An 18,096-nucleotide genomic window follows, 5' to 3' on the forward strand; every position below is an offset into this window, starting at 1 on the left:
AAAACACGTTGTCTTTTGGTGTTACTTTAGTTTAATTCAAATAAAATGGCATAAAAATAATTTCAAGATTGAATTAATGTTTAAAATGCAAGTTTTGTTTAAGAACTCTTGTTTGGAATATGAAAGAAATTTGATTGGATATGTCAACATATTCCAAACAGTTCTTAAATGAAACTTGAATTTTCTTAATGATTTTCGAACAACAGATGAAAGATTATTAGCCTATCACTCTGTGGGAGATCTGGCTTCAAGTACAAGTCAGGAAACTCTGGAACTTTTCTATGTCATATATATCAGGCCTCAATCTTTCACTACACATTCATTCCCATTATGGAATATGAATCGATATAATAATTTTCAGATTAAACAAAACATACATAATTATTATATCGATTCATATTATATGATCAATACAACTTCAAGTCTTACTGAGTTGTTGATAAAGATATATAATTCTTTTGATCTCTCCTTATTTGATAACCTTAAATTATGGCAAAGTAGAAGCTTTATAATAATGCTATCCTGGAATAAAGGCCTGATATTGTTATTTATACAGATTTAAATTTAGAATTTTGAACAGTCTGAAAACATTAGTAGTAGTTCAAAATCAGAATTAGATTCGGCATGCCAATTAGGTATAAATAATTATTACCAATGAGTATATTCCAATATGTATCAAACAGCCCATTGGTGAACCATAATGTACTGAAATGTGTTCTGATGTTTACTGATGAGTTCATTGGTATAGCAATTGATGCACATCATACTCATCAGACAACAGGGTGAGCTCAGATACCGTGTTTCCCCAAAAGTAAGACATCCTCTGGAAATAAGACCTAGCAGAGACTTTGCTGAATTGCTAAATATAAGGTCTCCTTCCGAAAGTAAGACCTAGCAAAGTTTTCTTTTTACTCATAACAGTCATCGACAGTACAGCCATTGGTTGGTCAGCAGACAATCACGCCACATGGCATGATTTGCATAAGACTATGACTTGGGAATCGCAGATTTGCATAACGTTACAGCTGGTGATTGCTAATTGGTTGGCCGGGAATCATGCAACATCACACTTGCATAGTGTTACAGTTCAGTAAGCACTAATTGGTCATTGAGCCCGATGTTGACACTATAAAAAAGTTAAGTTGAAGCGAGAGTGGGAAGTCCACTCCAGCACGAAAATTTCGTAAGTTCACTTCGGTTTGTGACTTCGTTTTATTTAAGTTCAGTTCGACATAACCGGATATACGTCACTCTCATCTAAGTTTGACTTGGGAATTTTTTTGTTTAACAATAAATGTGAATTCTTCTTCATGGAAAAATAAGACATCCCCTGAAAATAAGACTTAGCGCATCTTTGAGAGCAAAAATTAATATAAGACACTATCTTATTTTTGGGGAAACATGGTAAAGCAATATTGCCACCTCTTTTTAAAAAAATTGACTGACGAATTTACACATTAATAAAAAAAATATGTTGATAAACCAAAATTTCTTCACTTTTGCTATGTCCAATCACCACGAATGACAATGTTCCACTGCAGAGACCTTTCTTTAGAGATTATGCCGTCTGCAAAAACATGCAAAACAGTCTAAAAGTTCCCCAGAACAATTAAAAATACAATATTTCTTTTCAAAATATATATATTTAATTGTTTTGGGCTTGTCATTGTAGAACTTTTAGACTGTTTTGCATGTTTTTGCAGAGGCATAGTCTCTAAAGAAAGGTCTCTGCAGTGGAACATTGTCATTCGTGGTGATTGGACATAGCAAAAGTGAAGAAATTTTGGTTTATCAACATATTTTTTTTATTAATGTGTAAATTCGTCAGTCAATTTTTTTAAAAAGAGGTGGCAATATTGCTTTACCATGTTTCCCCAAAAATAAGATAGTGTCTTATATTAATTTTTGCTCTCAAAGATGCGCTAAGTCTTATTTTCAGGGGATGTCTTATTTTTCCATGAAGAAGAATTCACATTTATTGTTAAACAAAAAAATTCCCAAGTCAAACTTAGATGAGAGTGACGTATATCCGGTTATGTCAANTGTATTAATATTTTTTTATTTTGATATTTATACATCCAAATTTAAAAAATTCCAGGACCTGGTGTATACCATGTAGTCAAATGTGGTGCTTCTGGGCATAATATTCGAAGTAGACCTAGCTTGAAAGCTTCTCCTGTTGGCATGTTAGTTCTTGGCAACACAGTTAACATCATGAAAGATGTAAGTTAAAATTTATTTTATATTATTTGTTTTCTACCTTCATCTAAAAACTTCTTTAGCAGTAACCGAAATTCTTTAGCAATTGGTAGAGGTTTAGAAGAAAACTGTAACTGTTTTGGTCTAAACCTCTACCAATTGGTTATTTGTGATAATTATTTAATTTAGGACAATAAGTAAAAATAAGATTGTCTTGATTGTGATGAAAATTAAAGAATGTATATTAGGGATTAAATTTTTTTAATAGAGACTAAAGGTTTTAAGATTCATTACTTTTTAGTAAGTAAAGAGTTCTAAGAAGTCTATAAATTAATGATAAGATAGTACATTTGTTATGTTTAAGTGCTGAAATACAAATTTCATTTTGAAATTTCCTTATAGAGAGCCACATCTCTCATTACTGCATTACTGACACAGAAAGGATACTATATATTTTTGTATATTTCATTCATTCAATAACAATAAATGTTTTTTTTAAAAAGATTCTATATTTATAGATGTGTAATATGGACGGAACATGGGTGAAGTTAGATAAAGAAAGCATGCAAAGATACTGCTTTAATACAGATGGCGAAGCATGGTCTTTATCTCAGAGTAGAACTGATATTATTTATCTACAACATGAGGCTGAAATAATGCAAGCTGGAGATAGTGATGAAGAAAAGGGAAAAGTCTCTTCGAAATTTGGAATGGAAACTAATTTACCGGCAGAATCTCCCAACGTTCCATTTAATGCAACGTACGGAAATAATCGTGGTTATGATTTTGCAGCAGCTGCACAGCAGCAACCAATTTTTGGGCAGAATATAGGTAAGGTTTATAATTTTTATTGTATATTGTCAAGGATTCATCGTCATCAATTCTTTTCCGTAGATTTCAAGTGTCCGAACGATGTGGCTGTATGCAATACAAGAAGTATAACATTTTGTTATTTAGATTTCTAATTAAAATATAAAAATTGTATTATTATTTATTAACTTTTTATTTATTTAAATTATGATTAAATTATGATATTAAATTATGTTACAAGATGTTTTTATGTAATGAAAGAATTTAACTGATATTTATTTAAAATATAAACTTTCATTTATTTTAAAGGGCATAAAATTTCTTGAATTTAAATTTTTATTATTTGGATTTATTAATTTAAAATTTAAAAATATCAAGGAAAAAAAGAATAATATAATATGTATATATATTATATTGTAGAGATGGTAGTCTGGCAGTGAAAATTGCTTAGTAATTATTTAGTCTTATACTCCAATAAAGAATCCAAATGTTCATTCAGTAATAGAAATTTAAATTTAATGGAAAATTTAATACGTAAATTTGACACTAACTTCATTCAAACTTATTGTAACTTGTAAAAGTACATTTTATTTGAATAAATCATTTCATAAACGAAATATTTTAAATTTTAAATTTTTAATTTTTATACTGATTTCTGAACACATTTAAAGTAGAATCAAATTTAATTATTTTATTTTAGGTATGTTTACATTTGGAAGTGGAACTTCTGATCAAGAAGGTGGTTCTTCAGGGTCTGCTAGCCCTTTTGTATTTGGTTCACCAGGTATGATATTTTAGAATAGATTATTATATCACTGAAACTAGTAAAGAATTGTTTAAAGGTAAATAATTAAATAGTATATGTTTAACTGATTTTTTAAAATTTTTATGATGTATCTTGAAAAAGAATAAATAAATAAATACAAAAGCATAAAATACAGCAGTTTATGAATAAAAGTATTGTGCTCATACTTAGTAAATACTATGAAACAGTAGAATCTCACTAATCTGGCGCTATTAAAAACCAGTAGGGCCAGATTACTGGAATGTAAGAGTAGGATTTGATAAATAAAACATGTACCATACTGTACATAATATGTGCAAGTTGTCATAACCTGTATTATTAAACTTTTTTTAATATACAGTTATTAGTTACAGGAAGAAACTATATACATTATTTTAATGTTACATTGTACTTTTGTATGCTATTATGAATTTGATATCAAATAATTGTTGCTTAGAAAATTAGTTTTGAATAGGTTTTCTCTTTGCAACCATTCTAGCCTTTAAATATTTTTTATCATATTCTTTGTGAAAGCATGGCTTCTTCAGCTGGAATTATATTCCATAACACTCACAAAAATGTCTTCTGCTAAATTCCACATTCTAATGTGACTTGGTATCATATTACTAGATGTGCCAGAGAAGTGAAGTGCTGGATTAGGGAGATTCTACTATATTCTATTGATTTTGATAAATATAATAAAACAACGTAATATAAAATAGAGATAAGGATATTAGAAGATTATTTCAAATAAATAAGCCTATAATACAAAGATACTATAATACATTTATTTTGCAGTAAATAACTTGTAATCTATTATTGTAATCTATTATTATATGTTATTACAGTGTCCTCTTCAGGTCTTTCTTTGCTAGGCTCCCTGCCAGATGATTTTTCTAGATGCCTGGCTGACACATGTTCTTCCACAAATCTGGCCTATTCTGGCAAACATTCTCTCTCAAACGCCCAAGTAATATTGTTTGTTGACTGTCCCTCTAGAAGAAATTTTGAGTGGAAAACACCACGACAGTCAATGAGAACATTCAACATGACTTTGATTTTTGAGCTACTTTGATGTGGTTTTTTCAGTTTTGACACATTCTTGAAGTGCTGTTCAGAAGCTTTTAGGCTGGTTTGCATGTTAAACTCATAAATCCACATCTTGTTACTTGCCATGATGCATTCCATGAATGTGGGATCTGAATTGGCTCATTCAAGCATGTCTTCAGCAATCTTTTTCCGGTGCTCTTTTTGAAGAAAATTTTGCTTCTTCAGAACAAGTTGTGCTGTGACACATCTCATGCCAAAAATGTCAACTAAAATGGTGCAAATGAATTTATGAGACATGTTTAGATTTTAAGCCATCTCTCTCAAGCTTGAATAACGATTTTCCATTACCATTTCCTTCACTTTGTCAATGTTTTTGTCTGTTTAAGATGTTGAGGTTGACCAGAACAAGGAAAGTCTTCCACCACTTCTCAGCCAACTTTAAATGCTGTGTTTTGGATAAAACTGATTCATTGTAGACCTTCCGAAACATTTTTAATGACTCAGCATAAGAAATTTCATTGGCATCACAAAACTTTAGACAAACTTTTTATTCAATATTTTTGTTCATTTTAAAAATTGCAGAGCACACTTCACATTCAATGACAAAAGCAACAGTTGTAAATGAACTGGTTGACATATTGCACTACAAATTCACATGACAATTAAGTACACTAGTATCAACATACAGAAAAAAGTTTGTTTTCATATCTTCTACATAGGCTTTTGAAACGGACAATTTCCGATATTTATTTGACAGAATGTATATAAAAGAAGCTTTGTTTTATGATAGGCTGAATGTGATAAACTACATATATTGAAAAATTTATACTTCAGATTTGTTAAGTATGAATGTAACTAGTATTAACACAATATATCACAAAATTAAATTTTCCATATTCAGTAATGAATTCAAAGTTTATAATAAATACATTTAAAAATTTATATGCAAAATCAAAGTAATGAGCACCATTGAATAATTTTCCTCAAAATCTGATGATTACAAACATCTGTGTTTGAAACAGGATTGAAACTCATAATCTGATGAACTAGAAACAATGCCCTAAACATTCTGTTGCTGAATCATTCAAATTAATTTTAAAAAAATCAAATTAATTTGTATTTATTTTAGAAATACTAGATTATTGTTTTAATTTATGACATTTTTAATCATATTTTAAAAATTTATTAATATAATAAAGGATATACCTTTTAGTTTCTACTCCATCGACTTCAATGAACACATTGGCAGAATCAGAAAAAACAGAAACGGATCGTTCCGAAAAAGATTCCTTGAGTAGTGGAGGAAGGGTAGCAGCATTACAAAAATGGTTGAAGGAAGAAAGTGTCCTAAGAAATACTGAACCTTTTCGTAATTCTTTACCTCGTGATATTCCACCTGAATTGCAAGGAGTATCTGTAAAAGATCTAGTTAAAGCAATCGGTGAAAGTAGAGCTAATGGAAATACTGCAACTCCACCTAGAACACCTCCCAATACACCACCTATTCCTCGTCGAAGCTCCAGAAGTTCTAGTCCTATGTCTGTGGTGGGAATTCCCAGGATATCATCTAGTCGCAGTTCGAGTCCTATCGCTGTTCCTACCACTAGATCTTGTAGTGAAGGTCAGCATTTAGGTGGTGTGATATTATCATCATCGTCATCATCTCCCCCTGTAAGTGGTTCTCCCAAAAATGTTTTATCTCATGCTGCTTCGGTTCAAGAAACCTGGGGAAATTCTCCTCCAACAGTTTCACCTAAAACTTCTGGATTGCTTAGAAGAAGCTCTTTACAAAGGTGATTTTTATTTGTATATTTGTGTATATTAAAAATAAATCTAGAATTATTTCATGATTACTGAATTAATTCTTTACTTATTAAAATATTTTAGGAGAAAAATTTGGTTGTTAAATCAACTGATTATAATTATAAGTTTTTTTAAATATTTTCTTGGATTTTATATGTATATTACTACAATTTATATCAAATACAGCAATAAATATTCTAGAAGAACTTTGGCTTGAAGTTGGGTAATATAAGTAGCAATTCATACAAAATTGCACAGGCAAAAGTTTACACATTGAATTCAAATCTAGATTTTCACAGATAAATTTAGTGAAACATTATTTCAAATTTATAAATTACTAATTTTATTGATATATTGTCTGTAGCGAAATTTTCTACTCATTAATTAAGTTAATTAGCCCAAAAATTTTCACCTTATTATTCTAAGTTCTAAATATACTTTCTGAAGTAATGAAGAAGCAGCTATTGCTCAAACAGGTAAACAATAATCTTTCATGGATTGAAAATTTGCAAGAAATATTGCATGAAGGGATGATAGGAAATGGGCAGCGGTGATGCCATAAAACACCTTCGAAAATTGATATTTTAACAGAAAGAATACAAATATTAAATGTAAATTTTTTATTGAATGGGATGCCAAGATTGTTAAGTATATAATAATTTTTAAAAATGCTATTAATATAAAAATTCAGGTGATCTTGATTATGTAGGAGAGAGAGAGAGACATTTATTCAGAGCAATTTTACACATGAAACAGTTTTGTTTACAATAATTTTAATATTTTAAGATCATCAGCATATGATGTAATCTCTGAATCAGTAAAAGAGATAGCAGCATCAAGATAAGCAATAAAGAAGAGATTACTTAATATGAATCCTTTGAATGTTCTATAAAGGGTAGAAAAATCGGAATATTATAGTTGCACTGTTTTACTGAAAATGACTGTAGCAGGAAATACTTGTTAAATGATATAATTAATGCATAACATATAATATATTTTATTCATATTGTATCTAACAGATTTTTTTTCTTTAACAGTGATACCAGTGTTAGTTCTCATTTTAGCAGTATTTTAAAAGAATTATCACAAAGTTCAGCAACTGGATGCATAGGTTGTATTACACAGAGGAATACAATAAGTCCAATTAGTACTCCAGGAACTCCAGGGACTCCGTGTACTCCCGGAACTCCCAAAAAGGTGAAATTAATGTTGATTAATTTTTTATTAAAAATTCTAACGTTAATTAAATTAATATTCTAATGTAACAATAATGAATTAGGTTTACAATGAAACTGTGTATTGAAATCACATTAAAAAAGAAATTATATTTTAACTAAATAATAGTTTTTAGATAATAAAACATTTGAGTGTTAAGAAATGTTTTTATTAACTTTTTCGTAGGAAGAAAATGCTCAACAGTTTTTTGGTGATAAAATATTTTAAGTAAGAGATTTGATCTGTTACTTAAAATATAATAGTTTGTCAGTTTATATTATTTTTTAATTATTTCTATTGATAAAATTTTTCTTAACTTCAATGAACAGTAAACATATAAAGTTCATTTATCTCCTAACTCACCTGATAATCTTCATTTCAGTATCCATAAGATGTTTCTAAAGTCTTCGACCAAAATACTTTCACACACATTTTGAAAATGTTAAGAAAAGAAATTTAATGATTAATCAGTGGTTCGTAATTTTTTTAGACTCATGGCATACATTTACAATCATAAAGATTACAGCACACCTTATTATTAAATATGAGGACTGGCCAACAAAATATTGGAATGTTATTTGTGCAGCTAGTGATACATGATACTAATATATGGATGGTCACACTAGCAGGATGATTCTCCAGACTGTGGTTTTCTTGTCCATTTTTTTTATTATTGATTTTTAACACACAACTGTCTCTTTACCTGTATGTTTTATCAAGCCTATTCATGAGTTATATTAGACCAAATGGTGCTATTCATGGATTTATAGCTAACTATAGCAAAAATATGATTGCTAGGTTAGCTAAAAATGTGGAGATTAACATTAATGGATCATGGCTTAATAATGATATACAGTGTTTAGAAGTTTTATCTCAAAAATTTATAGCTGTGGACTATGACCCAAGGCTGACTTCCACACACAAAACTTCAACAATGCATATGAATGCCAGAATAGTTTATAGATGTAATCCAATTATTTTTAGGCTACCAGCTAATGGTAAAGATTCTATAGACAGAAAATTAGCTTCTAGAGTATACACTATCTCAGTGTGGGATGATAGGTTTGGTTAAAGGACCATACATAGCATTACTAAAAGGTCATTAATAAAAGGCTCGGGGAGCATAAACACAATGTTTGTACAAATAGTCCACAGTTGCCCAGTTTGCGAGCGAGCTGGGGCTGTCAGCATGTTGGGACCAGGCTAAATTATTTAAGAAAGTGTTGTTTGACGTCAACAAATTAAGATCAATGGAAGCTTTTGAAATATTTCAAGCATCTAGAAAGCATGAATGCATTAATTTCAGTGAGAAAGAATTGTTATCCAAAGCATGGCAGTCTCTAGTTGATAACGTGATGAAGCAAGAGAACAACATAGGTTCAACTTAAATTTCTATTAATAATGTGTGTCATTTATTTAATTTTATTTTCATTTTAATATTTTTAAAATACACAAATTGTTTGTTTTTGAATTTAGTAAATTTAAAAAAGCAGTTATAGTTCTACCATTAGAATTCAGTTCTTTTCGTCAATTTGTATTTTAATATGTTTTTAACCTGAGGCAGACCTCTGAACATTTGTTTTTATTAAACTAGTGCTAGAGAAGTGTTTAAGGTGTAGTGCGATTTCTAAACTTTCATATTGTTTAATATTAAAAAATAATAATTATTTTTATAAATAGTTATAGCAATTTTTATTTATTTCTATTTTTAGGAAATGAATCCAAATGCAAAGTCAGTAACACAAACTGGCACTCAAACAAGTCCTGATGGTGTAAAAGGCCATTTTAATATTGGAACTGCTGGTAGTAAAGACGAATCACCTAGAGTCTCTCCTAAACTCTCACGAAAGGAACGATCGTCTCGACAGTTTCGTAACAAAAGAGAAAGAGCGCAGTCTCCTGCACCCATATCTCATGACAAAAGTATGAAAGATAAACATTCTTCAAAAGAAAGTATTAAAGAAGCTATGTCGCCTTCGGTTGCAGAATGTTTACGTGCTGTATTTGCTGCATTTTTATGGCATGAAGGAATTGTGCATGATGCAATGGCTTGTGCTTCTTTTTTAAAATTTAATCCTCATCTTTTAAAACAAAGTACAAAATCTCATGCAAAAATTCGAGAAAAATCTGAAACGTCGCAGTTAACAAAAGAACAGAAAGCACGGTTAAGGTACTCTGTTGAGGTATCATCACCCATTTTGTTAAATATACCACCATCTTCACTAGAGCCAGTAACTTCCCCATTAATAAATGCAAATATTAATAAAAACAAATTGAGAAAGACTACTTTACCTATTAGAGAAGAAAGTATGAATGATACTATGTCTTCTAAAGATGTTCATTCACATGTAAAGTCTAACGATTTAAGTTATTTACAAACTCATAAAAGTAACGAAAAATCCTTATTACCTCAGTCTCTTCAGCATTTAGTAATTCTCTGGGAACAAATTTCGGCTGCTTCATTAAGAGCAATTGTCCAACAACTTATATTACCTAGTCCTGTTACTGAAAGTAAAGTATTTCAAAGATTAGAAAAAGAAAGAAGTGAAAGGGAGAAGGAAAAAAAGCAAAAAAAGAAAAAGGAATACAGACCAGTTCTTTCCTCGAGAGGAAACTTGTTTGGAGATGCAGCTAGTGGATCATTGGGTGGTTTGGAAAGAGAAACAATGTGTGAATTATGTGGCATCTTTTATCCTCATCCTGTCACTTATCATATGCGCCAGGCCCATCCTGGTTGTGGTGATCATGCTGGTGGAAAAGGATATAACAGTGGTGGTAATTTTTGTGGTGGGTGGGCTGGAAATTGTGGTGATGGTGGTATTGGGGGAAGTAGCTGGTATTTAATTTGTGATAGATGTAGGGAAAAATATTTACGTCAGAAAAGACAAGTTATGATGAAGGAAAAAGTCAGAAGATCTCACAAAAAGTCCACTCCCACAAAGTTACTGTCACCGTTGCCACCTATGGAGGCACATATAGTTATGAAAAACAATGCACTCTTTCTGTTAGAATTATCTTCTGCCGCAAGTTTAGGACTGTCTTCTAAATCATTAACATTAGTTCGGCGGAATCCATTTGGAGGAATGCCAAGTGTTTTAGAACAGGGTGCAGCAGTTGACAATAACCCTTTCCCGATTGGTTCCTTCCAGTGTTTAGAAATGCTTGGAGTTCAACAAGCTTACAACAATATGATTGGAGAGGAATTTCTCTCCGAAGAAGACATTCGTGCTTTACAAAACGATGCTGAAGGTATTGGTATGGGACTAGTTGATGTTCCACAAGGAATTATGCGATCAATCACAATGAATGGTGGTTCTGATCTTCATGTAATAAAAAGAGAGAGAAAACGTTCAAAAGGTTCAAAAGATGGTGAAACTCGTGCCTTTCATAGATCTATATCTGTTGGTTTAACTTATCGTGATTGGAATAAACAAGAAGGTGAAGGTCTTACTGAAGGAAGAGTGATAATGACTCGAAAAAGGAACAATAGTAGTGGAAGTGAAGGTATTTATAAATTCTCTACTTTTATTTCCTATTACTTAACACTGAATATGCTATTAAATTTCAATTAGTGATAATTAATCACACTTTCAGTCTTACAGTGTAATTCAGTTTTGATATAAATACTTATAATTATTAATGTAGTCACTTTCAATTACATTCTTATGTTCAAATAAAATGAAACAAAATTTAAATTTTGTTGGATTTACAAAATACCAAATTACATAAGTAAATATAAATAAAAGTAATTATGATCCTAAAATCCAATAGATTAAGTAAATTTACATAAAAGACTGTGATTTTCAGGCTGTTAAAATACGAGAATTATATAAATTTAAATATAATTTAAAATATTTAAGTATATATATTATATATTGTGTTAAGTAGTTTATTTCTAGATTGTTAAGGTTTTTCCAAAATACAGATAGAAAGTTTATGTATTATGACAGTGTTTACTTACTTAATGTTTATGCATCTTCTACAACTGATTTACATGTGATGTGGCCCATGAGGATTTCAATAAAACTGTATAAGACTTTATCCAAATCTTTATTGAACAAAGGGAGTTGCTTCTCAAACATTTTCAAGAAATTCAAAGCTAAAAAAAATCCCAAGTGACTTTGACTAAGTTTTTGGAACCCTTTCATTGAAGACCACATACTCGATGATGCCATGCCTGACTTAGGGTGTGACTATGCAGACATGAATCTAGTAGCGAGTGAGAGGTTACAAGCAGTACAGTTCTCACAAAGGAAAACCATGCACAAGCAAGAAACCTCGCTGGCAAGAGCGAATTTCTAGTTCTCAAATATCTAACAGGATTTGATATTTATTACATTTCATCTCTTCTCACTTGAACACTGTGCATGAGTAGAAGATGACTTTTCTTATCTTTCATCTACTGTATATTTAAAAAGATTTTTATTTTCTTTTTCAAACTGTAGATATACATAATCATATAAATTCTGNTGGTGATTGGACATGGCAAAAGTGAAGAAATTTTGGTCTTTCTATGTATTTTTTATTAATATTGCCACCTCCATGGCTATATTTAGCAACTTTAAAAAATAATCATAAAAATTAAATAAGATAGTTGGCATGTTACAGCTTAAAAAATGTTTCGCACATTTTTTTAAGCCATAGGTTGTCATTAAATATAAGGTTGCTTTATGACAATTTAAAAAATTTTTATTATCCAGATATTCCAGAAAAAGCTTATTAAACTTACATTCACCAGTGCATCAATTTCATATAAATTTCATATATATATATAATTGTATTAATATTTTTTTATTTTGATATTTATACATCCAAATTTAAAAAATTCCAGGACCTGGTGTATACCATGTAGTCAAATGTGGTGCTTCTGGGCATAATATTCGAAGTAGACCTAGCTTGAAAGCTTCTCCTGTTGGCATGTTAGTTCTTGGCAACACAGTTAACATCATGAAAGATGTAAGTTAAAATTTATTTTATATTATTTGTTTTCTACCTTCATCTAAAAACTTCTTTAGCAGTAACCGAAATTCTTTAGCAATTGGTAGAGGTTTAGAAGAAAACTGTAACTGTTTTGGTCTAAACCTCTACCAATTGGTTATTTGTGATAATTATTTAATTTAGGACAATAAGTAAAAATAAGATTGTCTTGATTGTGATGAAAATTAAAGAATGTATATTAGGGATTAAATTTTTTTAATAGAGACTAAAGGTTTTAAGATTCATTACTTTTTAGTAAGTAAAGAGTTCTAAGAAGTCTATAAATTAATGATAAGATAGTACATTTGTTATGTTTAAGTGCTGAAATACAAATTTCATTTTGAAATTTCCTTATAGAGAGCCACATCTCTCATTACTGCATTACTGACACAGAAAGGATACTATATATTTTTGTATATTTCATTCATTCAATAACAATAAATGTTTTTTTTAAAAAGATTCTATATTTATAGATGTGTAATATGGACGGAACATGGGTGAAGTTAGATAAAGAAAGCATGCAAAGATACTGCTTTAATACAGATGGCGAAGCATGGTCTTTATCTCAGAGTAGAACTGATATTATTTATCTACAACATGAGGCTGAAATAATGCAAGCTGGAGATAGCGATGAAGAAAAGGGAAAAGTCTCTTCGAAATTTGGAATGGAAACTAATTTACCGGCAGAATCTCCCAACGTTCCATTTAATGCAACGTACGGAAATAATCGTGGTTATGATTTTGCAGCAGCTGCACAGCAGCAACCAATTTTTGGGCAGAATATAGGTAAGGTTTATAATTTTTATTGTATATTGTCAAGGATTCATCGTCATCAATTCTTTTCCGTAGATTTCAAGTGTCCGAACGATGTGGCTGTATGCAATACAAGAAGTATAACATTTTGTTATTTAGATTTCTAATTAAAATATAAAAATTGTATTATTATTTATTAACTTTTTATTTATTTAAATTATGATTAAATTATGATATTAAATTATGTTACAAGATGTTTTTATGTAATGAAAGAATTTAACTGATTTTTATTTAAAATATAAACTTTCATTTATTTTAAAGGGCATAAAATTTCTTGAATTTAAATTTTTATTATTTGGATTTATTAATTTAAAATTTAAAAATATCAAGGAAAAAAAGAATAATATAATATGTATATATATTATATTGTAGAGATGGTAGTCTGGCAGTGAAAATTGCTTAGTAATTATTTAGTCTTATACTCCAATAAAGAATCCAAATGTTCATTCGGTAATAGAAATTTAAATTTAATGGAAAATTTAATACGTAAATTTGACACTAACTTCATTCAAACTTATTGTAACTTGTAAAAGTACATTTTATTTGAATAAATCATTTCATAAACGAAATATTTTAAATTTTAAATTTTTAATTTTTATACTGATTTCTGAACACATTTAAAGTAGAATCAAATTTAATTATTTTATTTTAGGTATGTTTACATTTGGAAGTGGAACTTCTGATCAAGAAGGTGGTTCTTCAGGGTCTGCTAGCCCTTTTGTATTTGGTTCACCAGGTATGATATTTTAGAATAGATTATTATATCACTGAAACTAGTAAAGAATTGTTTAAAGGTAAATAATTAAATAGTATATGTTTAACTGATTTTTTAAAATTTTTATGATGTATCTTGAAAAAGAATAAATAAATAAATACAAAAGCATAAAATACAGCAGTTTATGAATAAAAGTATTGTGCTCATACTTAGTAAATACTATGAAACAGTAGAATCTCACTAATCTGGTGCTATTAAAAACCAGTAGGGCCAGATTACTGGAATGTAGGAGTAGGATTTGATAAATAAAACATGTACCATACTGTACATAATATGTGCAAGTTGTCATAACCTGTATTATTAAACTTTTTTTAATATACAGTTATTAGTTACAGGAAGAAACTATATACATTATTTTAATGTTACATTGTACTTTTGTATGCTATTATGAATTTGATATCAAATAATTGTTGCTTAGAAAATTAGTTTTGAATAGGTTTTCTCTTTGCAACCATTCTAGCCTTTAAATATTTTTTATCATATTCTTTGTGAAAGCATGGCTTCTTCAGCTGGAATTATATTCCATAACACTCACAAAAATGTCTTCTGCTAAATTCCACATTCTAATGTGACTTGGTATCATATTACTAGATGTGCCAGAGAAGTGAAGTGCTGGATTAGGGAGATTCTACTATATTCTATTGATTTTGATAAATATTATAAAACAACGTAATATAAAATAGAGATAAGGATATTAGAAGATTATTTCAAATAAATAAGCCTATAATACAAAGATACTATAATACATTTATTTTGCAGTAAATAACTTGTAATCTATTATTGTAATCTATTATTATATGTTATTACAGTGTCCTCTTCAGGTCTTTCTTTGCTAGGCTCCCTGCCAGATGATTTTTCTAGATGCCTGGCTGACACATGTTCTTCCACAAATCTGGCCTATTCTGGCAAACATTCTCTCTCAAACGCCCAAGTAATATTGTTTGTTGACTGTCCCTCTAGAAGAAATTTTGAGTGGAAAACACCACGACAGTCAATGAGAACATTCAACATGACTTTGATTTTTGAGCTACTTTGATGTGGTTTTTTCAGTTTTGACACATTCTTGAAGTGCTGTTCAGAAGCTTTTAGGCTGGTTTGCATGTTAAACTCATAAATCCACATCTTGTTACTTGCCATGATGCATTCCATGAATGTGGGATCTGAATTGGCTCATTCAAGCATGTCTTCAGCAATCTTTTTCCGGTGCTCTTTTTGAAGAAAATTTTGCTTCTTCAGAACAAGTTGTGCTGTGACACATCTCATGCCAAAAATGTCAACTAAAATGGTGCAAATGAATTTATGAGACATGTTTAGATTTTAAGCCATCTCTCTCAAGCTTGAATAACGATTTTCCATTACCATTTCCTTCACTTTGTCAATGTTTTTGTCTGTTTAAGATGTTGAGGTTGACCAGAACAAGGAAAGTCTTCCACCACTTCTCAGCCAACTTTAAATGCTGTGTTTTGGATAAAACTGATTCATTGTAGACCTTCCGAAACATTTTTAATGACTCAGCATAAGAAATTTCATTGGCATCACAAAACTTTAGACAAACTTTTTATTCAATATTTTTGTTCATTTTAAAAATTGCAGAGCACACTTCACATTCAATGACAAAAGCAACAGTTGTAAATGAACTGGTTGACATATTGCACTACAAATTCACATGACAATTAAGTACACTAGTATCAACATACAGAAAAAAGTTTGTTTTCATATCTTCTACATAGGCTTTTGAAACGGACAATTTCCGATATTTATTTGACAGAATGTATATAAAAGAAGCTTTGTTTTATGATAGGCTGAATGTGATAAACTACATATATTGAAAAATTTATACTTCAGATTTGTTAAGTATGAATGTAACTAGTATTAACACAATATATCACAAAATTAAATTTTCCATATTCAGTAATGAATTCAAAGTTTATAATAAATACATTTAAAAATTTATATGCAAAATCAAAGTAATGAGCACCATTGAATAATTTTCCTCAAAATCTGATGATTACAAACATCTGTGTTTGAAACAGGATTGAAACTCATAATCTGATGAACTAGAAACAATGCCCTAAACATTCTGTTGCTGAATCATTCAAATTAATTTTAAAAAAATCAAATTAATTTGTATTTATTTTAGAAATACTAGATTATTGTTTTAATTTATGACATTTTTAATCATATTTTAAAAATTTATTAATATAATAAAGGATATACCTTTTAGTTTCTACTCCATCGACTTCAATGAACACATTGGCAGAATCAGAAAAAACAGAAACGGATCGTTCCGAAAAAGATTCCTTGAGTAGTGGAGGAAGGGTAGCAGCATTACAAAAATGGTTGAAGGAAGAAAGTGTCCTAAGAAATACTGAACCTTTTCGTAATTCTTTACCTCGTGATATTCCACCTNTTGTGTTAAGTAGTTTATTTCTAGATTGTTAAGGTTTTTCCAAAATACAGATAGAAAGTTTATGTATTATGACAGTGTTTACTTACTTAATGTTTATGCATCTTCTACAACTGATTTACATGTGATGTGGCCCATGAGGATTTCAATAAAACTGTATAAGACTTTATCCAAATCTTTATTGAACAAAGGGAGTTGCTTCTCAAACATTTTCAAGAAATTCAAAGCTAAAAAAAATCCCAAGTGACTTGTGACTAAGTTTTTGGAACCCTTTCATTGAAGACCACATACTCGATGATGCCATGCCTGACTTAGGGTGTGACTATGCAGACATGAATCTAGTAGCGAGTGAGAGGTTACAAGCAGTACAGTTCTCACAAAGGAAAACCATGCACAAGCAAGAAATCTCGCTGGCAAGAGCGAATTTCTAGTTCTCAAATATCTAACAGGATTTGATATTTATTACATTTCACCTCTTCTCACTTGAACACTGTGCATGAGTAGAAGATGACTTTTCTTATCTTTCATCTACTATATATTTAAAAAGATTTTTGTTTTCTTTTTCAAACTGTAGATATACATAATCATATAAATTCTGTTTTATTAACAAATTATAATAAAATTCTTTATTCTTTCACAGTTTCCAGAGAGGAGGAATACTGCATTTTTGTTTTCTTTTTGTCTGTTTATTATGAAGTAATTCTAATAACAAAAGTTTTTTCTTTGCTAGTAGTAAGCATCATAGTCAAACTATTTTGATTTTTGCTTCCATACAGGTCAATAATTCATGCTTCTTTGTAATGAGTTTAACGTGAACATCATCATAGCCACTTTTTCCCATTTGCTGGCATTGGTGTAGTCATACTGTACTTAACAAGAATGAGAGATGTGCTCACCTTTTCTAGCCATGTATTCTCACTCACTTGCTCATTTATTGGCAAAGTCACTCACTTGTATCTGCATAGTCGCACCCTTATATCTGTGAGTTCATTGATTCGTGCCTAGATGAGTGAATTATTTTCAAATCAATGCAATTTTTACATAAAATAGTTCTAAATCATATGAATTCATATGTTTTATTAATTTTTTTCCTATTAAAAATGTACATTTCTTTTATCTTAAAAATTTATTTTTGGTTAAAAATAAATTTAGTTGCATTTTTTTATATTTGGGAATGCAAGAATATTATTAATTATTCGACATTTTAAACAATTAAATAGTTATAATAAATATTTTTTTAAATTTATCTATTTGGATGGATGT

At 29.7% G+C, this 18,096-nt stretch overlaps 1 protein-coding gene across 1 annotated transcript in view; it reads left to right on the top strand.

The window, feature by feature from the left end:
- Positions 1-18,096, top strand: part of LOC111637900 (E3 ubiquitin-protein ligase MYCBP2-like) — a 263,246-nt gene that overhangs the window by 151,758 nt on the left and 93,392 nt on the right. Inside the window, 12 exon segments of the mRNA XM_023383504.1 lie at positions 2,099-2,223; positions 2,718-3,030; positions 3,094-3,135; positions 3,710-3,793; positions 6,057-6,636; positions 7,684-7,843; positions 9,574-11,414; positions 11,633-11,637; positions 12,693-12,817; positions 13,312-13,624; positions 14,304-14,387; positions 16,651-16,845. Of these exon segments, the coding sequence (XP_023239272.1) occupies positions 2,099-2,223; positions 2,718-3,030; positions 3,094-3,135; positions 3,710-3,793; positions 6,057-6,636; positions 7,684-7,843; positions 9,574-11,414; positions 11,633-11,637; positions 12,693-12,817; positions 13,312-13,624; positions 14,304-14,387; positions 16,651-16,845 (3,867 nt within the window).

Source organism: Centruroides sculpturatus, unplaced genomic scaffold, assembly GCF_000671375.1.
Source record: "Centruroides sculpturatus isolate CEXI.00-Female unplaced genomic scaffold, Cexi_2.0 scaffold1120, whole genome shotgun sequence".
Classification (NCBI taxonomy): domain Eukaryota; kingdom Metazoa; phylum Arthropoda; class Arachnida; order Scorpiones; family Buthidae; genus Centruroides; species Centruroides sculpturatus.